Source organism: Ochotona princeps, chromosome 30, assembly GCF_030435755.1.
Source record: "Ochotona princeps isolate mOchPri1 chromosome 30, mOchPri1.hap1, whole genome shotgun sequence".
Classification (NCBI taxonomy): domain Eukaryota; kingdom Metazoa; phylum Chordata; class Mammalia; order Lagomorpha; family Ochotonidae; genus Ochotona; species Ochotona princeps.
Window position 1 is genome coordinate 16,828,151 of NC_080861.1, and position 23,377 is coordinate 16,851,527.

The window sequence follows — 23,377 nt, forward strand, 5'->3', positions numbered from 1 at the left end:
TTTTCTCTACATGTCAATTTATTTTTGCTTCCCTTCCAAAAATCCTCCAGAAGTGTAAATTATTTCTGCTATAGTCATAAGATACAGGTTGCTGTCATAACATACATGCCTTATTATAATTAGTAACCACCAGTTAAAATTAAAGTGTTTTAAATATATCTTGGCAAGAGTTGCAGAAATTAGCACTCAATAATATTCACAAAAACATTTTAGAATTGCAATTTGGAAAAACCAGACGAATTCTATAAATCCGCTTTTATTTTAAAAGAGCATTACAGAGTAGAAAATAAGAAAAAGCAAAGACAAAAATGCAAGCAAATCAAATACTGACACTCAATTTCTTGAAAGCATATGCAATTTAAACAATCCATTATTCAAAACTTTAGCTTTCATGCCCCATCAAGTTTTAAATGACTTTGTGCTAAGTACTATCTATCTTTACTGAAAGTTTATCACCAATCAGCGCGTACTGAATTCTGAACTGCAGGCCTACCATTGGGGGTGCCACCTGATCCATCAACTTCAGGATCAGCGTCTGGGCTTCATCTCGGACCTTGTCTTTAGCATCTCCCATTCTGTCTATTAAAGCTTCAATAGCTGAAGAAAGAGAAGGGGAAAAGAGAAGACGTTTACAATTCATCTCTATAGCAAGCAGCAATTATTTTCCGAAATGAAGTCAGGAGGGAAAGAAATTAAAAATTGCAAGTTTTTCACATTCATGAGTACAATCCAAATCACAAATTTCAAAATATACGCAACATGAAATGTACTTACAAAGATGTTCAAAATCAGGCAAAGTAAACATTATTGTACAGAACACAGATGGCCAAGCTCTAAGGACAAGTGGGAAGACGATTAGCCCAAAAGTCATGATGAGTTACCTAGAGCAGAGGAAGGAAGCAACTGCTGGTATGGGGACAAACGGAGGGGAACATTTAAACAACTGGTAGAGTGCTGTAGTTTCTTGACTTGGGCATAGCTGAATGTTGGTTTTTATAATTATTCTTCAAACCATACATGCCTCGTATGCACTATACTGTATGTATGACATATACTGACAAAAGCAAAACCCCAGGTGTCCCAGGTTGAGGCTTTTCTCCAACTGTCCTAAAGTCTGACACAGGAAAGCCAGATTCAAGATCATTCTTGGAGAGTTGTCAGGATCAAGGTTTTTAAAGCCACAAATCAACAAGGCACCACTAAGAAGACATAACATGGTGGGGAGCGAGTGGATGGGTAGCAGGACGGACAGAGGTAGGATTCAGAGGGAACAGGTTCAAAACACAACTCAAGATTATTTTCCTTTAACCCCTTACATTTTCACTACAATCCAGTGCAATTTCACTAAACCATGTGAGCATGAACAATAACTACTTTTTGTCTATTTCCTCACTGAAATACGGGTAGCAGTACTCCTCTCTCCGGGATACCTGAAAACTCAGTGCTAGCAGCTGCACAGCACAGAGCCCTGAGCACAGGAGCACGCCACATCAAACACCTCCTCTCACCAGCATCACTACAGCATGCTCACTCACAAGCAGACCGGCTGGGTTTCTCTGCACATTACAGCTACAGCGCCTTCTTTGCTTGGGTGCAACAGAGGCAGAGGTTAGCTCAAGCCAGGGAAAGAGGAAGAAATTAACTCCGAAAGACTCTGTTTCTCTAGTTTATTTATAGGTATGTATAAAAGAATGCACCGGCAATTGAAAGCCAATGTATTTGTCCACAATGTAACAACCAAAACCAATGTGATGACCATCACCAACACCTAAAGAAAAGAGCAATGCATTCTTTTAGGAAGAGGACAGTGTGAGATGTCAACTATATTACACGGAATACGTTTCTCAAAATCTGAAACTTTATCAAGGAAATGACTGTGAAAGAAGAGAAAGCCCTTGACATAAAACCAAAAGCCTAGTCATCAGACAATGGTAGTGCCTGTCACCGGGAACAACAGACATCCTCCCCATGTTGTATTACTAGCCCTAGAAGAATTGAGTAACAGCCATGAAATACGATTTTGAGAGACTCCAATCTGATCTTACAACAATTCTACGAAACAGAGTAGGTCATTCCCAGGCATTTGCAGTGACCAATGCGTACGTAGGCTGCCGGACTCTACACACAGGAGTCAGGTCTGGGGTCAGCTCTAGTGAGATTTCTTTGGGGACACCCCCACAAACAGATCACTGGGCTCAGAACTCCAGTCACAGGGAAAACCACAAGATCTGTGGTCGGAACATGCAGTGCACATGTCAGAACTGGAGCGCCTCGGTTGCTGAGGCCTGGTCAGTGGACGGCATGCACAGATGCTCATGAGGAACATGAAGCCAGTTCATTGAGGCCTCAGAGGACGTCTGGTACCATGGAGGGCAGAACAAACTGGACAGCTCTCCTGGCCAAGCCTTGACAGCGAGTATCTGGGCAGGTGGGGACTCTAAGGTGGACTATGTCACCCAGTGGACTGTGAAAGGATTTCTTCATCCTTGGAGCAACAAAATCAACAGCATCTCAGAACAATCAAAACCACTTCAGCAGAAGCCTTGGAACACGCTCCACATTGCTGACCCTGGGATAACATCGAGAGGCCATGTCCCATTCCCAGATACTGATGATGTTGAACTGCGGGAAGCGGCCCTCTTCCCCTCTCCCCACTTTCCCCACATACCAGAAGAAAAAAGGAGATCAGAAACAGTTGTCTTGCCCAATGTCCCTATTCTTCAACTCTCCCCGCCCTAATCGCTGCTCCAACATGGACCTGCATCCCTCTCAACTATGTAAACATTAAAAATAAAATTAAAATAAAAAAAAACTAAAAAACCCACACACCACAAGTTTATTGCTACAGTTAATAAGTTAAATAAGGGGCTCGGCAGCGTGGCCTAGTGGCTAAGGTCCTTGCCTTGATCCCATATGGCCGCTGGTTCTAATCCCGGCAGCTCCACTTCCTCTCTGTCTCTCCTCCTCTCAGTATATCTGACTTTGTAATAAAAATAAAATAAATCTTTAAAAAAAAATAAGTTAAATAAGAAATTCACAACTTTTAAAAATTGGAATCTTTTCAACACACATTCTCTTGGACTCATTCTTCAAGATTCTTCAAGATTTTATTCCTGGTTCTACTTTGCTGTTAATTATACAAGATAATAAAGTTGTCAGAACTTCAGTTTTTTTACGTGTAAAAGAGGAGAGTTGAGAGGACTTTGGCCAAGTCCAAAACATGCATTCAAAATGGTCACCAATCTTCCTTAGAGATCTAAATAAAACAAACTGTCATTAAACAGGATGAACATTCTACAGATGGATCCCAGTCATCTAGAACAGAGTTTTCACTCCAAAGGTTTGAGGTAAGAACATGTTAAACAGCTTTTTGCCCCGGCTCACGCACCAGGCTTGTGGGGTCTGGGGGCACGGGTTTGCAGGAGGCTTAGGGGAAGACGCTTAGTGGCGGTGTGCAGGGACATGGTGGCTTGTGCCCAGGAAGGAGGAATGAGCCTGTGGATCTCCCCACTTGCTTGGTCCCGGACAGTCGGGGGAGATGAGGGGTTGGCCCCAGGTTAGCATGCTGGCCTAGTGTGCTGGTGGAATGGGCTGCAGGAACTTGGAATGGACTTGGATCTTGGGTGGGCATAGGGGTAAGGCTGTAGGTCAACACATGAGCCAGGAGCTTGGAATCCTAGTGGGCAGGCAGGGCTCCGGATGAGCACACCACCTCACTGGAAGACTGGCTGGAGAACCCATGTGCTCCCATGGGCAGGGACTGTGGATTGCTCAGGTAAGAGGGTGAGCAGATGTGTGGCTGGGAGGAGCGCCAAGGGAGTGTATTGCAGGTGCGGAATGACATCTGAGGGACTTACATTGACAAGGCCACTGTACTTGAAGGTAAGTGAGGGGGCTGAGACTGAACAGTTTGCAAGAGGGAAGCTAGAGGACCTTTCTGGGTCAGACCGATGTACCTGTCCATGTGGGAAACCTGAGCTAGGCTAGTTAGCATGGCCTATCATGGATCACCACCCACTGACACACACGAAAGCTAGGGCTGGGGGCCAACCTGGCAGGGCTAGATCACAGTACCTGCCAGTGAATGTTGGAACAGTGGATGGGCTGTGACACTAACCAGCATGCGAGAAAACCAGGTCTCTGGGCAGATTCTGTGGGCTCACCACTGGGGAACTGCAGTTTCTGCTGATTTGCTCAACAGCTGGGGGGGTAGTGAAGGGCTGACTTAGGCATGACCACTGAACCCTCTGACACTCATGGGTACTGGGACTGGGAGAAGGCCAGGATGGCGCAAGCTGCAGCACCCACAGGCACACACAATAGGGTGTGGGTCAGGCCAGGCAGGGCTGCAACATCACCAGCTCATACAAAGGCCGAGACAGAGGAGGCAAGCTATTCCGGTTAAAGGTCTAATATCCGCTGGCACATGTGAGATGTGGGTCTGGAGGAGGAATGTGGGAAACTCCCCTGATGAGATGCAGCTCCTGCTGGTAAGCATGTGATTCAGGCCTGGCTGTTGGTCAGGTCTGGCAAGGCAGCTCCACCAGTCGGCAAGTGTGTGGGTTGGTTCATGGGGGAGGAGGAGCAGACCTGGCAGGGCCAGGCCAAACCTTAGCCCACTGGCATGTGCAGGAGCCAGTGTGAAGTGTGGATCATGCCAGCCAAGGCTACCAACCACACCAAACACTTGGTTTGCAAGAGCCAACGATGGAGCAGACTGGGCAGGGCTAGGCTGCAGCACCCATTAGCAAGAGTTGGGACTGGGGGCAGACTGGGACAGGCCAGACTGCAGCATCCAGTGGCAAAGGTCAAGACAGGAGAAGAGCTATGCTCAGCTGGGTCACAGAAAATTCTGGCATGCACAAGATCTGTGGCTGGGAACAGGCCTGGTTGTGGAGCCGAGAGGACGCTCCAGCTGGGTTGTGGTTCCCACTGGTGAGCGTGAGAGCCAGAATGGGGGCGGTAATCTGGGCTGAACATGACTGCAGTGTTCCTCAGCATGGAAGTGAACAGGGCCTGGGGTGTGCCAGACTGGGCTAGACTCCAGCACCCCCTGGTGCTCGTGGGAGCCAGGGTGAGTGTAGGACAGGCTGGGCTAGGTCTCAGTACCCGATGAACCACACGAGAGCTATGTCTGAGTGTGGACAGGTGTGGCTGGGCTATAGCACTCAACAGTAAGAGCTGGAATAGGTAAGGGCTGGTTGGGTAAGACTAATATTCCTGCCAGGACAGGAGGTAGACTAAGTCAGCCTGGGCCAAGCACGCACTGATATGCACATGAGATCTGCCAGTGGGTTAGATGTCTAGGTTGTACAAAATTATAGTTTTGAATTTTCAGAAACTTAATTCTGTTAAACAAAAACTAAGAAAAATATTCACTATGCCAAACACTACAATAGATTTTAAATAATTGACTTACCCATTGCTACATAGGATTTAAATCGTGTTGATAATTTATCCACAAAGGCACTTAAAATTTCCAATGCCATTAATGATACCTACAACAGAAAGAGGTTTTAATAAGTACAAATTACTGAGGCATACTTTGACATTAGCATACAGTTTCTGATATTAAGATCTTAAAAAAATAGTGTACCTATTAAAAAAAAAAAGACTGAAGCATTCCTGAAAAAACAGTCATGAGGTCAGAACATACCATTCTCAAAGGGTTCAGTAATAACAACTTATAAATACACAGGAAGAGAGTGATAAAGTCTATTTAGCAAAAATGTTAACTGGCAAATCAGGTGAAGGCAACAATGACTATACTTTGAAACCTTCCTGCATCTTTGAAGCATGTTTTCTAAATGAAACATTAACAATTTTTGAAAAGTGCTTTCAATTAGGAAGGAATTTCAGGTTTTATCCCAAATATAGCAACTACAAGGGTAAAAACGCCACTTCCACTCCAGCAAGAAGAAAGGAGATCATTTGGAGCCAGTGTGTAGCACAGCACAATGAGCTACCGCCTGTGATACAAGCATCCCATATGAGCATAGGTTTGAGTCCTGGCTGTTCCACTTCAGATCCAGCTCTCTGTTAACATGCCTGGAAGAGCAGCAGCAGATGGCCCAAATGCTCGGGCCCTCAATATCGATATGGGAGACTTAAATGAAGCTCTAGGCTCCTGCCTTGGGCCTGCCCACCCTTGGCCATTTGGGGAGTCGCCCCCTAGCTCATTCTCCCTGTCTTTTTCTCTCTCTCACTCTGCCTTTCAAATAAATAAATAAATAAGGCTTTTAAAAACAGATATATCTTGCTGGTATAGGTCTGTGGGGAGGAAGCATGCTCTTGCAGGAAATGCTTTCAGAACCCTTGTCCTGGAAGAAACTAAAGTTTGAAGCTGACTGCAGCAAAAACATCAAACTTGCTAATCATGCCACAGGTAAAATTCTCGACTGTTGAGCAAAAGAAACAGAGCCTCCTCTCGGCGCTCTCTAAAACAGCGGTCACCTCCAGGGAAGGGGAAAGACTGTGGGGAGAAAAACAGCCAAAAGCAGAGAAGATAAGAACTAACACTAAGGAATACCTAAAGTCAGAGCACAGAAGATTAGAGAAGAAAACCAACTAACCGACTGGAGGAGCTAAAGCAAAGGCTAATCAAAGGCAAACGAGTAACCGCGACATCCAAGCCTACTCTGACCCGACCAGGCTGACTGCAGTAAGCAGCTCCATACCACAAACTCAGCAGAAAAAGAAGTATTTCCAGATCCAAATTAAATTAAATACTGTCCAGATTTCCGCTAAAAATTGTGCAACCCAGGGCCAACAGTGTGGTACACTAGGCAGAGCCACCACTGGTGATGCCAGCACCACATACAGATGTTATCAGTTCAAGTCCAGCAATGATGTGCTTCCAACCCAGACTCCAGCTAACTCTCCTGGGAGGATACAAGAAAATGATCCAAATACTGCGACTTAAGATTTCAAATCCCACAAAATGTTCTGTCCAGTAAATGCAATCCTCAAATATCAGCAAGATTTGCTACCTCCCCTTCCCCATGCTCCTTCTCCCCCTGACCCCCAACTTCGCCTTTTTTCCATTCTTCCCTCTCTGTCCCTAACACTCAAAAGTCCTGGCTGCTGTTTCCAATATATGCCCCTGCCAATGTACCTGGGAAAGCAGCTGATGACGGCCTAAGTGCTGGGGCCCTGCCAGTCATGTGGGAAACCAGGATAGACTCAATCCGAAGCCAAGAGCTAAGAGCCTCTTCTGGCTCTCCCACGAGGGTGCAGGGGCCCAAGGACTTGGGCCTTCCTCCACTGCTTTCCCAGGCCGCAAGCAGGGAGCTCAACTGGAAGTAGAGTCCCAGGTTCTAGGTGGCCAGCTGAAGAGCAAACCACTAGCTAGAGCTCTCTATCTGTCTCTCTGTCCATCTGTCTCTCTGTCTTTCAAATACATAAATCTCAAGGCATATTTCAAGCTGGATGCATTTTTTTAAAAGCTTAATTTATTTTTATATGAACGGCAGATTTAACAGAGAGGACTTCCATCAGCCACAACAACTTCAAATGGCCAAAACAGTCCTAGCTGACCCTATGACAAGACTGGACCTAGCAGTTTCTTCTGGGTATCCCAAATGGGTGCAGGGTCCCAAGGAATTGGGTCACCCTCTGCTGCTTTTTCAGGCCATAAGCAGAAAGCTGGATCAGAAGCGGGGCAACCGGGCCCGGCATGGTAGCCTAGTAGCTAAAGTCCTCACCTTGCTCATGCCAAGATCCCATATGGGCACCAGTTTGTGTCCTGGCAGCCCTGCTTCCCATCCAGCTCACTGCTTGTGCCTGGGAAAGCAGTCAAGGATGATCCAAAGCCTTGGGACCCTGCAGCCATGTGGGAGACCGGGAAGAAGCTCCTGGCTCCTGGTTTCGGACTGGCTCAGCTCCAAGCATTACGGCCACTTGGGGAGTGAACCAGCAGACCAAAGATCTTCCTCTCTATACATCTGACTTTCCAATAAAAATAAATAAATTATAAAAAAATAAAAATAAAAAAAGAAGTGGGGCAGTCAAGACACCAACTGATGCCCATAGGGGATGCTGGCACCACAGGGCAGATTAGTATTCACAGTCACCACGCCATGCCTAAACTTGCACACAATTTTTATTATTATTTCCATGATACAGTTTTGTAGTCACAGGAGAAGGGGATCTGGGGCATGTTTAGAGTGTGAGCGGCTGAGGGCTTGTTTGACAGAGGAAGAATAACTTCTGGGGTCTTCCACGGACTGGTACACTACTTTCGCAGGTGAGGGAGGTAGCTGAGACAGTGATTTAGAGAAGGAAACCACAGGACATGTCTGGAAAAGACCAAGACACCTGCCCACGTGGGACACCCAGGTTGGGCTAAATAGCATCACCCACTGTCCACTGTTGCACACAAAGGCTAGAACTGCTGGGTATGGCTGGCTGAGTGACACCACAGAACCTGCTCACAAGGGTTAGAGTAGAGTGTGGGTCATGTCAGGTTGAGCTGCAGCACCCACCAGAACAGAAGAGAATCGGATCTGCATGCCGATTTTGTAGGGGAATTGTGGGTTCACCTCTGTGGGACTGTGGCACCCACTAGTTTGTTCAGAGAACTGGGTGACAGGCCAAGGCAGGCCAGACCATGGAATTCATCTGACAGGAACTACCTGACAGTCGTGGGAAAACTCCCCTGCTATACTGAAGCTCCCACTGGGGAGCACAATAGCTGGGGCTGAGGTGGGCCAGGCCAAGCAAGGCTGAAGCACTCACTGGTATTTATATGGACTGGATCAGAGGGCAGACTAGCTGGACCAGGCCACAGAACCAGCTAACACACACAAGAACCAGGATAGGGTGTGGGCCGTGTCCACTAAGCTAGGTTACAACACCCGCCAGCGAGAGCCAAGACTGGGGGTGGGTGATATCAGGCTGGGTTAAAGCAACCACCAGCATTCACAAGATTCAGGGCTGGGAATGGGCCTGGTAAGATAATCTTGAGGACACACCTGCTAGACTGCAGCTTCAACGGGGCAGTGCAAGAGCTAGGGCTGGGGGCGGACAGAGCTGAGCAAGGCTGCACCACCTGTCAGCATGTGTAGGAGCTGGGTTTTGGCCCCAGCACCAGCTGGCACTTATGAGAGCCAGAATGGGTATGGGAAAGGCTGGGCTAGGCCACAACAAATGCTGGTTGACACAGAGGTGTGTAAGGGTATGGCCTAGGGTGGGCTAGGCTGTAACACCCAGCAGCAAGAGCTGGAATGAGTGCAGGACAATCGAGTTAGGCCACAGTAACAGCCAGTGAGTGCCAGGACTGGAGGCCAGCCAATTCAGGTTGGGTCACAGCACCTGCTGGCATATGTGTGAGCCAAATCAGGGTGCAGAAAGGCTGGGTTGGACCACAACACCTGCCAGTTCACATGAGGGTAGGGATAGAGGAGGGCCAGGCTGGGCTAAGTTGCTGTACTGCCAGCAAGAGCTAGGACTAGGGATGGGCTGGGCTGAACCCGTTTGCAGCACCTGCTGCTGAATGTCAAGACTGAGGTTAGACCATCTCAGACTGGGCTACAGCATCTACTGGCATACATAAGACACAGGGCTGGGAGTGAGCCTGGTATGGAACTTTGGGGACTCCCTTGCTAGGCTGCTTCTTCCACCTGTAAGAGATGGGACTAGGGGAACACAGGTCTGGGGGGCAAGCCAGGCTAAGCTTCTGTACCCGCTAGTTTGCATAAGAGCCAAAGTAAGTACGGGCTGGCAAGGCTAGGCCACAGCATTCACTGGCAAGTGCCAGGACTGGGTGCAAGTCAAGTCAGGCTGAACTTCAGTACCCCCTGGCAAACACAAGATCCGGGGCTGGGAGTGGATCTGTTATGGAAATTGTGGGTACTACTCTGCTAGGCTGCAGCTTGCAGCTCCCACTGGTGGCAAACTGGGCTGGGCAAGGTGGCAGCAGTCAATGGCATGTGTGTGGGCTGAGTCTGGGGGGAAGGTTGAGCTAAGCTAAGCTACAGCACTCATGAATGTGCATGAAAGCCAAAAGAGATGTAAGATGGACCAGGCTAAGGCATAGCACACACTGGCACATGCCAAAATTAGGACTGGGAATGGGCCTGATGTGGGTTAACTAGGGTCACTCTAAGTAGGCTGTGGTACCTGCTGTGGTACATAAAGACCAGGCCTGTGGTGAGCTGAGCTGGATTAGGCTGCAGCACCTCAGTTCATGTGAGAGATGGGGCTGAGAGTGGAACTTCCAGGCATACACCAATATGTGCTGTATCCATCAGTATGCGGGTTGGCTGGGGCAGATAATGAACTAAACCTGGCCCTGCACTAGCTGGCACACATAAGAGTCAACTCTAAAATCACCTCATGTGAGGTTTCTTGGGGGACTCCCCAATTAGATCACTGGACTCAAATCCCAAGAATAGGGAAAATCACAATATATGTAGTCCAACCTTGGAGTGCATGTGTCAGAACTGGGTCTTCTCAGTTGCTGATGCCTGTGCAGTGATCAGCATGCCCAGATGCACACGGGGGACAAGACAGCTGGCTCATCTGGGCCAGCAGATGTCAACTGCCTTGTCAGAGCATGGAAAGTAGAACAGGTTAGACCACTGTCTTGGCCAAGCTTTGCAACATGTTCACTGGCCCTGAGGATACACTAAGGTGAACTTGGTCAGCCAGCAGACCTTGGAAAGATTTTTGAACTCTGGTGCAATACTCTCAGAACATCCTTCCCCACATTGGGGTCGCTCAGGAGTCATCCAACAACCGTTGCCCCATCTCCAGGTGCCGATGTAGCTTGACAGTGAGACATATTTCCCTCTTTTCCCTCCTGCAGATACAGGGAAAAAAACTGAAACATCTGTCCCACCTACCTTCTGCCGTACCTCAACTCTCCCAACCCCATCAGAGATCCAAACGAGTGTGCATTCCTATCACTCATTTAAACAATGTTCAAATAAAATTTAAGAAACCTATACTCACAAGTCTTAACATTAGAATTCCAGGGCCCGGCGGCGTGGCCTAGCGGCTAAAGTCCTCACCTTGAAAGCCCCGGGATCCCATATGGGCGCCAGTTCTAATCCCGGCAGCTCCACTTCCCATCCAGCTCCCTGCTTGTGGCCTGGGAAAGCAGTCGTTGACGGCTCAAAGATTTGGGACCCTGCACCCGCGTGGGAGACCCAGAAGAGGTTCCAGGTTCCCAGCTTCGGATTGGCTCACTTGGGACGGAAGATCTTCCTCTCTGTCTCTCCTCTCTGTATATCTGACTTTGTAACAAAAATAAATAAATCTTTAAAAAAAAACATTAGAATTCCAGTGCTTGTGATCTATAACTTGCCTTTTTCTCCATTCTCTAGCCTGCAGTAACCAATACTCTATTTCTAATACTTTGGATTTGATTTTTTTTTCTGTAGCTCTCAAAATATGAGTCAGATCATAGATTCATTTGTCTTCCTGTGTCGAGTTTATTTCACTTAGTATGATGTTACCTGTGTTGATGAAGGTCCTGGCAAATGACACGAGTTCCTTTCTGAGTTTGAATAATATTTTACTATATAACAGTTTTAAAAAGTTAATGGAATTCCACTTTTCTACAAGCTTTCTGAAGTCCCTTCATACATACCCCATTTCTCTTAACTCCACTAATCAGCTGATCAACATTTAGGCTGTTTGTATATCTTGGCTATTATGAGCAGTGCTGTAATGGAATATTTCCTTGAGACAGTGATATAATATTTCCTTTAAACATATACAAACCGCCCGGTGCAGCAGTCTAATGACTAAAGTCCTCGCCTTGCATATGGCTATGGGCACCAGTTTGTATCCCAGCTGCCCCACTTCCCAGCCAGCTCCCTGCTTGTGGCCTGGGAAAGCAGTAGAGAATGGACTAAAGCCTTGGGACCCTGCACCTATGTGGGAGACACAGAAGGAGCTCCTGGCTCCTGGCTTCAGATCAGCTCAAATCCAGTCACTGCAGCCACTTGGGGAGCAAACCAGTGGATGGAAGATTTTTTTCTGTCTCTCCTCTCATTGCATATCTGCCTTTCCAATAAAAATAAATAAATCTTTAAATACACACACAGAGAAGTAGGATTGCTGGAACATATGATAGTTCTAATTCTAATCTGGGGGAAGCGCTCCACTGTTTTCCACAATGGCTATAACAATTTATCGTTCTTCCAACAATGTACAAGAGTGCCTTTCGTTCGACATCCTCATCCTCATTTGTTATCTTTGGATTTCTTGGTAAAAGATATCTCAATGGGTGTGAGGTGATGTCTCACTGTGGTTTTAATCTGTACTTCTCTGATGATAAATGATGTTGAGTATCTTTCATATACCTGTTGGTCCTTTATACATCTTAAGAAATGTCTACGCAAGTCTCATGCCCAATAAAACAAAAAACTTTTATTTCCACTTGAAAGGCAGAGAAAGAAAAAGAGACAGAGAAGCAGGGAAAGATCTCTTCCATCTTCTGGCTTATCTGCTTCCCCAATGTCCACCACAGATACAGCAGGACAAGTCCAAAGCCAGGAGCTTGGAACTCCATCCGGTTCCCCACAAAGGTGATGGGGCCTAAGCACTTGGGCCATCAGGCACTGCTTCCCAGAATGCGCTAGAAGGAATTGGGCTCAGAAACAAAGTAGCTGCAATTAAACCAGGCACTCCTTATGGGTGTGGACATCACACGTGATGGCTTGACTTGATGAGCCATGATATCCATCCCTGACCAATTTCTACCCGGGGGCTTATGGGAGGTTTTTATATTTTTTGTCTGGTGGCTACTGAATTGTGTGAGTGATTTACACCTTTTCAATTTTAACACCTTCTCAGATATATTATTTACAAATATTTTCCCGTCTAGGTGATTTTTTTGTTTTTCTGTACAGAAATTTTTAGTTTAATGTAATCCTGCTTGCATATTTTTGCTTTTGTTGCTATGGTTTTAGATGTTAAATCTGAAAAATTGCTGGCAAGATCAAAGTCAAACATATTTCCCCTGTGTCTTCTTGTAAGAATTTTAGTCTCAGGCCTGGTACAGTAGTCTACTGGCTAAAGTCCTCACCTTGCACGCACTGGGATCCCATGTGGGCACCAGCTCTAATCCTAGTGGCCTCGCCTCCCATTAAGCTCCCTGCTTGTGGCCTGGGAAAGCAATCAAGGATAGCCCAAAGCCTTGGGACCCTACACCTGCACGGGAGGTCTGGAAAAAGCTCCTGGCTTCTGGCTTCAGATCAGCTCATCTCCGGCCACTGCAGCCACCTGGGGAGTGAACCAGCAGATGAAAGGTCTTTCTCTCTGTCTCTCCTTCTCTCTGCTTATATCTGCCTTTCCAACAAAAATAAGTAAATCTTTAGGGGAAAAAAAAGAATTTTAGTCTTAGTTACATGTAATTTTTGGTCTATTTTCAGTTGATTTTTGTACACACTGTAAGATAAACATTCCATTTCATTTCTTGGTACATGGATAACCAGTATGCTCAACAGGATTTACAGAAGAAACTATCCTTCCCACATTGTGTTTTCTTGGAACCTTTGTCAAAAATTACCTGGCCATGTGTACATGTACCAGCTTATCCAAGGGTGATTATTAGAGGCAGTCTCTGGGTCCAGTGTGACAGCACAGAGGTTAAAGTCCTCGTCTTGAACACGCCGGGATCCCATATGGGTGCCAGTTCTAATCCTGGCAGCCCTGCTTCCCATCCATCTTCCTGCCTGTGGCCTGGAAAAGCAGTCGAAGTGGGACCAAAGCTTTGAGATCTGCTTGGGAGACCTGTAAGAAGCTTCGGGATCCTAGCTTCGGGATCCTGGTTTCGGATTGGCTCAGCTCCAGCCGTTGCGGTCACGTGGGGAGTGAATCATTGGATGGAAGATATTCCTCTCTGTCTTTCCTCCTCTCTGTATATCTCACTTGCCAATAAAAATTAATAAAATCTTTTTAAAAAGTGGTGTAGAGGCAGCCTCTATACAGATAACAATCCTTTTAAGTGGAGGTCAGGATCCATAATCAAAGGGGATATGCTGAAGAGAAGTCCATAATCAAAGGGGATATGTTGAAGAGAAGTCCAAGAGCTTTAAAGATGCTACACGGCTAAGGTTTGAACATGGAGAAAGTAGTCACAAGCCGCCAAAGAATCTCAATCTCCTTGAGATCTCTAGCAGGAATGCAATCTGGCTGACGCACTGATTTTACGCTGGTAAAGTTCATTTCGGATTTTCAACCTCCAGAACTACAACAGAGCAAATGCATGCTGGACCAAGCTGGTCAGTGTGTAGTTGTCCGCTATAGCAGCAATAGGAAATGATACCCAATGCACTGACCTTAACAGGATCTTGATTTTTCTTGAAGAACTAGTCAGGAGTTAGTGCTGCGGTATAGCCAGTTAAGCTGCAGCTTGCCATGACAGCATCTCACATCCACACTGGAGAAGGCACAAGCTGGGACTCCTTTCCTCTTCATCTGGCTCCCTGCAAATGGACCTGGTTCCTGCCACCCACCTGACAGGTCTTGGCTCCTGCTTTTAGCTTCGTCCAGATCCTACTGTTACAGCCACCTGGGAAATGAACCAGCAGATGGAAGATCTCTGCCTCTCTCTGTCACTCTGCCTTTCAAGTGGATAAATAATGTTTTTTAAAAATTTGATTTAAAAATTAAAATCTTTTGGAAATTTGAATTCTTACTATTTCGTATCAAAGAAGTAACTTCTGTTATGTAACTGTGGCTCAGCAGGACTGGGTATGGGATTATGAGAGCACTGAGGCACAACTGATTTTACTGTTTATCTTCATATGTGCTCAAAATCCTCACCAATAAAGTTGTTTTAGAAAAATTACAGCCCCCAGCTGTGTGCAACTGCCTAGGTTGCCTTGTATCTAGGCAAGTGTTACACTGCTGGGAGAAAAGCAGTCAGTAGCTGGCGGTTCTGGGCCTGGTTAACGCTAAATCTGTGTGTCAGCATAGTTGCCTACTCTATTTTTTTTTCTTTTGTTAAGATATGTGGGAAAGGCAGGTCCTCTACCGCAGATCCCAGCACACACGCCACTGTGCAGTGAGGTTCTGAGGCAGCTGTGGATTGTCCAGAGAAGGGAATCTGTGGAAGTGCTGGGGAGAAGACCACCAAGGGCTTGTCTGAGAGTTAGTGACCTCTGGGGCTTTCCACAGACCGGGTCACTGCTCTCTCAGCTAGGTGAGGGAACTGGGGTGGGGTGCTTTAGATGGGGGGAAACCTGAGGGCCTATCCGGGTCAGGCCAAGGCACCCGCCCACGTGAGAGACCTCGGCTGGGGTGAGTAGCAGTACCTGCTGCCTGCTGGTGCATGCAAAGTTGGGGTTGGGCTAGGTCAGCCACGAGTGGAGGAGAAGGGGACAGGCAATGTTAGGCTGGGCTGCAGCAGCCACCTAAACACAAGAAACCAGATCTGGGGCAAATTCTGTAGATAGGTAGGCTCACCTCTGTGGGACTGCAGCACATAGTAGTTTGCACAAGAGCCTGGGGTGGTGACGGGCCACTCCAGGCTAAACCACAGAGCTCACTGACACTTGCTGCGGCTGGGAGAAGGCCAGGCCAGGCCAGGCCGGACTGTAGCACCTGCCAGCACATGCAAAGGCCAGGACTGAGGGTAGACCACACCAAGCAGAGCTCAGCCTGGGGGTGGGCCAGGCCAGGCCTTAGCACCTGCTGGCATAGGACAGTGTGTGGGCCACACCAGAAGGGGCTAGGTTGCAACACCTGCCACAATAGCTAAGACGGGGGCCTGGTAGTCCTGGCTATTTGGCATGTGAACCAATGGACGGAAGCTCAATTTTCCTGTTTTTGTCATTTTGCTTTTCAATTCAATAAATCTTTAAAAACAAGTTATATGTGGAATTACAAATAACTGCGTAATTCCCATTTGGACACTTTTCCATCAAGCTAAAGGTTCTCTCAGTAGTAAAAAATCTTGTTTTACTTCGCTCTTCACCACTTCTTAGAAATCACAATGCTTTGGCTCAGATCCTTTATAATATAATAATAATCCTTTATAATATAAAAGGTACAGCATTTTCCTCTGAAAGAAAACCTAATATAGCTTCTAATGAGTAGAACAACTCTTAAATAAGTAAAATCGGAGCTTAGACCTAAATTTTAGGGTGTTTTTAAACCACAAAACCGAAATGTTGAGGAATTTAATGAAATCTTACTAGCCCTAAGAAGTCCTGAAACTGAAGGGTCATTCCTCCATCCATTTTTCTCCCTCTTCACTGCTGAATCCCAAGTAGTTGAACATATTTGAGTAATCTGATTTCAATAAACACACATGCAAGTTGTCACCTTGGTTACAGAGTTTGGATTCAACAGAATGTATGATTTTTCTGGACAGCTTAGATCAGAAATGTTGTTAACAGAAACCTTGTCCGCAGACAATAAGCAAGTAACTGCGTGCCATAGCAATGAGTAAGCTCAGCTTGAGAACAACAATCAAGAACTTTCTTTGATGGGGCCAGCTTTGTGGTGCAGCCGGTAAAGCCCCTTGCCAGCAGTACCAGCACCCCGTAAGAGCCACAGTTTGAACCCCTTCCTATCTCACTCCCTGCTAAGGCAGCGGAAGGTGGCTCAATTACTTGGGTCCCTGTCACCCACAGGAGAAGCGCCTGTGACTTGCAGCTTCAGCCTTACCCAGCCCCAGACACTGAAGCCACCGGAGAAGTGAACCAGGGGATGGAAGATCTGTCTCTCCTTCCCTCACTATACCTCTGCCTTTCAAATACACAAAATAAATGTTTAAAAGCAAAAAGAAAGAACTTCCCTTACAAAGTCAAAAAGCCAGACAATGAATTTTTTTTTTTTTTGCCTCTGGGAAGAATATAAACTTAATTCATAATCATGAGATCATGAAATATTTTTCTGCCACAAGGAGACAGAAAAAAGGAATGTTTTATACATAACAATCGTGTTCCTATAATGCTCCTTCCATCACTAGAAAATAATGTAAGTTTTTGGGACATTTTTTCCACATGATTAAAACATCCAAGAAAACTGGCAAAAGAATATAAAAATATAATTGGTAAAGTAAGTGGGCATATACACACACAGATTAAATGAGTAAAATCTTACAAATTTGGAAAACCTGAAGGTTATTTTTATATAAATACATAAATAATAAAAATAATTTTGTCCAAAAAACAAAAGATGGGCAGGTGGTTAAGACACCCCTGCCATCCACCTGAGCCAGATCCCGGCTCTGTGTCCCAACTCCAGCTTCCTGCTAACGCAGACCTCGGGGGAGGAATGGCTCATGTCACTGAGTTCCGACCCACTCCCCAGTGGAGCTCAGGACTGGGTTCCTGGCTCCTGGCTTCAGCCTGCCCTTCCCCTAGCTATAGTGGGCAAGTGGGGAATAAACTAGTGCAAGGGAGGTCTCCCTTGTATCTGTGCTTGTCCCTCAACATCATTTTCTAAACGGATACAAGCTACTGAAGCCTACACAGTGTCAGCTCCACCAAGAACAAGGGAGGCATGTAAATGGAAGCGTAACTCAACACCTTGACTTCTAGATACACAAAGGCATCTCAAAAACGTATTCAAATGTGCATTATAAAAACATATGCATGGATTTCAAAAAAGCTTTTGGTCCAAAATAAACTTTATTTATTTATCTATTTATATTTTCTTCAAAGGTAGAGAAAGAGAGGTCTTCCATCTGTCGGTTCATTCCACAAATGTCTAGGAGCAAAGCCAGATGCCCAGCACCCCACTAACACCTTTCAAGTCAATGTCAGGGATTTTAGTACCTGAGCCCTCACTTGCTGTCGCCCAGGACAGATATCAGCAGGACAGACATCAGCAAGAAGCTTGACTGGAAGCTAAGTACCCACAACTCGAACCAGGCACTCTGCGATGGTTACAGGTGTCCCCAGGCAGAGACTTAAGCTGCTGTGCCAAACACTAACCTCAGATTTACTTTAACTACATTTTCCAGTAGCTTTCTGGCTTCTCAAGAGGGGTGGGAAAGAGACACACAGTGTTACTATCTGGAGAGGTACAGCCCCCAAAATACATGGCCACACCCACTGCCAGACCCTGAAACACTTAATCCGATCTGAAGGTGAATGAGCCTAGAATTTATACACAAGTGGATGCCTCCTAGAATGCCTGCATCCCGTATCAGAGTGCCTGGGTGAGAGTTCCCGCTCCGCTTCACACCCAGCTTCCTGCTAACATGCACTCTGCGAGGTGGCAGCTTACGTGCCCCCTGCCGCTGAAGTGGGAGGCCCACAAGAAGCTCAGGCTCCTGGCTTCAGCCTGGCCTAACTCCAGCTGCTACAGGCCTCTGGGGAGTCCATCAGCAGGCAGAACATCTCTTGCTCTCCCTGTCACTGTGCCTTTTAAATAACTTAAAAAAAAAAAAACTCTGAAAAGAATGAATACAAGGGGTGATTAATGATAACTGCTCAGCCAAGAGGGACTGGGGTTTCAAAAGCTTGATGAAATGGATGTCATATGGGGTAGTCAAGCTCTTCATTACGTCTGTGCATCAAAGAGACAAGGCATGGCAGCATTCACAGCAGAATGTGCTGGAACAGGAATGGGACTTTCCTTACATTTTGGGGGGGTGGGGAGAGAGGGTAGTCAGGCTGACACATTTGTAAGTGGAAACATATCTTCTTTCATGTAAATTATGCGTAATTTTCCTCTATGGTATAATTGGGACATTATGGAGATTTTGTTTAAATGATGCATATTGGGCATTATCCATACATTTTACTTCAGGATTGTGGCGAGGCCACTGAATTTGAAAGGAGATTCAGGCGACCTGGACAAATTCTCACACATACACACAGACGACACTGGCAACGGCAAAGTCAAAGGCAGACAGCTCAAAACACCCTGGCAATTCAGCCCACACGTTCAGGGAAAGGAACAGGTAAGACCTACCCATAAACGCATTCACGCATTATTTACACACTATTGTTCTGTAACTATTACTTCAGCATCCAAATTAATTTTTGGCAAACTAAAACGTGCTGTATTTTAAGAAACTGATAGCGTAGAGAAAAATCTAACTGAAGTAACATCATTATTAGGGCATCTAAGGAAATGTGATACTGGAACTCAAGACTTGAAATCCTAGCACTTGACTTAGTCCAGTACCACACAGTGGTAAATACTAATGGTTTTAGAGTCAACTTCACTCTCATGCTTGTAGATGAAACTTAAACATTAGTAATCTTCAAAATATACTGAAGTACAAGCAGAGCTGACAAACAACAGCGTACTGAGGAAGCTCATAAAAGTGGATGAGAGCAGTCTGAAAACACTCATCTCCAGCGGCTCAAGTTACAACTAACTGCCGAGTCGGGCTGGAAAGCAACATACTGGCTCATGGCTCCTTTTCTACAAGAGAAAAGTGAAAGTACCAACGTCCTAAGATGCCTTAAAGATCACCTGAGACGATGCAAATGCCTACACTTGAGACACCGCTGGATGACACTCACTAAGGCCTCTTCAAGGGGGATCACACGTAACAGCATTATATACGGGAAATAGTCTTGTCACGCCTCTAAATAAAATAAGAATTAGAGGACCGCTAAAACGGCACTGCTGTCCTTAGCAAAAATCAAATTAACAGGAGACAAATATTACATGCCTATTCATATATATATATATATATATATATTCTTGAATTTTTAAAAATGTATTTATTTGAGAAGAGGAGCAAGAGAGAGAGAAACAGAGCTGCTGCCTTTTCCTGATTCTACTCCCCAAACGTGCCAACCAAAGGAGCTAGAAACCCATCTAGGTCTTCCACCTGGGGGGCACGTATTCAATTCTTGAAAGCACAGCTGGCACCTTGCAAGCTCTGCACCACCAGGAAGCTAGTCAGCCAGGCACTGAATCCAGCCAGCATGAAATGCATGTATACTAGAGCTCCCTTGAACTGCAAGGTTCAATGGCTGTTCCTAGAACCATAATTTTTATCTCAAATTCCGATTTCTCCACTGAGCCCAGGACATTTCCGAACATTTCAGTTTAGACGTCAACCTCCTTAACACAGTCAAAACCAAACTTTGATCTTCCTTCACTTGTTTTCCTCCTAGTCTTCTCCATTTCAGTAACTAGCGCTCATCTATTGCTCAGCCAGGACAAGTGGTCCCTAAGTGCTCTCTTAACCCTCAGCCCAAACCAACAGGTGACTCCTAGGGGACCAACCACCAGCTCATCTCCCAGACTGTCTACTTCTCAGCCTCGCCAGCAGCGTCACCCTGCTCCTTCAGGTCCTGCATGCCAGGCAGCAACCACTCCTCCTAAAGTTCATGGCATTCACAATAAAATCTAAGAAGGTTGTTTCCACCTGCCACCCAACTTCATTTTTCTCAAAGTTTTATTTAACTTATTTGCAAGACTGAACGAGAGAGAGAGAGAATCTCCCATTTGCTGGTTCACTCCCCAAATGCCCTAACACCTGAGTCATTTCACCTCTAGCTGTGCTGGCCTTCTTGACACCCCTCAGCAGAACCGGGGTCCCAGATTCGCTACATCCTTCATTCTTCACTCTTCTATTTCTTCAGTGTCTGCACTCAGGTGTCACCTCATTCTTTCATATCACATGTTAGCGTAATCTCCTTGAGACGTTCTAATTCTACGTCTCTCTGTAACTACTTTTCAGAGTGTTTCTGTTGTTTACATGACAGGGGTATGAACCACTGATTAGGATGGGGAGAGTCAAAGGATGGAGGAAAGTAGATGAGATCGTTATTTTTTCTTCCTGTGTCTGGGGGTAGAGGAGGAGAGGGGAGAGGACTTCTCCCAGCATCCTAACCACATCAGTACCTGGTCTTGAGGGGCAGCCACCCGAGTCATCCCAGGGCCCCCGATGCAGAGCATGCTCTGAGGCTTCTGTTCAAGTAGTTTTGACAGTTCTAAGATGCTGCTCATTTCACTGCTCCAACGATGGGGAATCCTTGCAAGGTCCACTGGCTGACATAGTCCACCCTAAAGTCTCCACTCACCCAGACACTCGCTGGCAAAGCTGGGCCAGGAAGAGCTGTCCACTTGGCTAAGCCATCCATGTCAGTAGACTAATTTCTAACACAACAGCAAGGATCTCACTCTGTGAACTCCACTAAGGAGTTCAATGACCAACTATTTACAACTCTAACCTACATATCTTTGCCCAACACTCTGGAGAGCCCCTTCACCGTTTTCAGCTTTTTTCTCTCAACCATCTAACTTACTGCAGGCTGTGGGTATATAATACACAGATCCAGAACCAGAAACCTTTTGAGCATTAATATGACACCCAAAAGTGCGTCTTTAGACACTGGGAAAATGTACAGGAAGCGTGCAGAGAAGATGATGGGTGCAGAGCAGTAACGGGGCCGCGCTACCAGTTAAAAACACACCCAGCACTGAGTGGAACGGAACCCTGTGGACTCACACAGGCCCAGCATGCTTCATCAGCACGCTGCTCCTTCGCACGTCACTGGGAGCACCTTTGGGTGTCAAACAGCCCTGTGGTCAGTGTGGAACTTGGTGGTACATCAGCCTGCCCTTGGAAGGAGAGTAACACGGCCCAGAGCTGACCTGCAGCAACGCCCTCTCCCACCACACACAATCCACTTCCATCAGATCCACACCCACCTTACAAAATCAGCCCCTGTAGCCTATTTCTCCCAATATAAGAAAAATTCCCCCAAATGTAATATTTTAAATATAAACTCCCCAAACGTTGAAAAATAATAATAAAGACAGCACATGAGGGAGGTGGCTGATTCTCAAACTGTTCACTATCCTTCTAAAAGTCCTAACCTTGTCAAAACTCATTTCACCATTACATACACAAAATTATGCAGTTTGCTTTTTCTCCCTTACACAGATGGAGGGGGAAAAAAGGTTTTCAAAGCACAGCCTGAGTTCTAAAGAGATACTAGTAAGAAAAATTATTTCATCCCCCCCTTGGAGGTTGTGGCTAGTATTTTAAAGCAACACTGCCCCCAGAAGTCTAGAAGGAAAACTAAGTGCGACTGGCCGACATGCTAATTACAGAACAGTCGGCTGGCTATTCCTACAACCTGCCTACTGCTAACTTTTCACAAACACCCCTCCCTCCTGACGCTTCATCCTTTTTTTTTTTTCGGTTTCGATTCGACATGAGCGAAGCGTGCTAAGTACAAGGTTTTAAATCCAAGTCAAGTCCTCATCGGCGACAAAATGAAAGGACACGCAAGTCTGAGCCGCTTTCCGGCGTCAAGAAACAAAAAGCCAAAGGAGACAGGCCATGGGGGCCGCGGCATCTTCTCCTCTGCTCCAATGATGGACGCATTGAGCCCCACCACCGATGCTTGGGACTGCAACTTTCCAGATACAACAATCAAGAGGAAAAAAAAAAGTGGGAGGGAACAAGCAAAACATAGGAGCTAGAGCTCAAGCAGGATTAAAAAGCAAAAAATGAAGAAGTGAATTGGACATCTCTCCAACTTGAAATCCTCCTCCTCCTCCTGGAGTGTTTACACAGGTGCGGACAAACGTTCCACTCTGTCCTCGCCTCGAGTTATCAAGGAGCCACCAACAACGCTGCGTTCCCGGCGCGCCAAGCAACACCGCAATGTGTCGCCCGATCGCGGGATGTGCCTCCAGCCCGGGGATGGGGTGGGGTGGAGGTCGGTCCTCGGGGGGCGCTCCGGGAGGGACCCTCGTGTATCCCACTCCACCCCAGCCCGAGCCCTCCGGCCCGGATCGCCTCTTCTCACCTGGTAGTTGCTCGAGCCCACCCAGCCCGTGAGCGCGTCCAGAGTCTTGGCCAGGCGGTTCTGGTCCTCTTCCAGGTCCGGGATGGCTCCCGGGACGCCGAGGTAGAGCAGCAGCTCCTGGCCGACCTGCAGCCGGCCGCCGACGTCCTTCTGCAATACCTGAGCGCTGAAGTACTCCATGCCGCGGGGCTCCATGGCTGCGGCCACCCCCGCCCGGCAGCCCGCGTCTCCCGGGGGGCCAACTCGCACCGAGCGCGCCGCCCAGCCGCCGCCAGTGCGGGCGTCCGGGCGGGGAAGCCGGCGGGGACCCCCGGACGAGGTGAGGCTCGCGAGGCTCGGCGGCCGGCGGGAGCAGCGCCAAGCTGCCCGGCGGACCCCAAACTAGTCAAACTCGGCGCCCCCCGAGCCCCAGCCCGCTTCAGAGGCCGCGGCCGCGGCGACGTCAGCACGCGCGTGACGTCAGCACGACGCCGGAGAGCCGCCCTCCCCGGGGCCGGCCGTGTTGGCTCGCGTCTGGCGGCGAACGCGGCGGCGACTTGGCGGAACCGCTGAGGGCGACGGGACGGCGGGGCGAGCTGGGCTTTGAGCTGGCCGGCCCTTGAACCCCGGGCGCCGTCGCCGCGCCGCGCCTTTTCCTTGTCAGATACAGAAGGCTTCCAAGTTTTCTTCTGCTTGAG

The 23,377-nt window shown here is 47.2% G+C and overlaps 1 protein-coding gene across 2 annotated transcripts in view; it reads right to left on the reverse strand.

Annotated features, from left to right (window-relative positions):
* CLASP2 (cytoplasmic linker associated protein 2) overlaps window positions 1-23,156 on the reverse strand; it is a 164,541-nt gene extending 141,385 nt beyond the window's left edge. For both annotated transcript variants that reach the window (XM_058657143.1, XM_036497694.2), the window contains exons 1-3: window positions 22,701-23,156; window positions 5,420-5,498; window positions 494-597 (exon numbers count right to left, since the gene is read on the reverse strand). In XM_058657143.1, coding sequence (XP_058513126.1) covers window positions 494-597; window positions 5,420-5,498; window positions 22,701-22,895 — 378 coding nt within the window. In that variant the 5' untranslated portion in view covers window positions 22,896-23,156. The remainder of the gene's footprint in view (window positions 1-493; window positions 598-5,419; window positions 5,499-22,700) is intronic.
* Window positions 23,157-23,377: the final 221 nt, after the last annotated feature.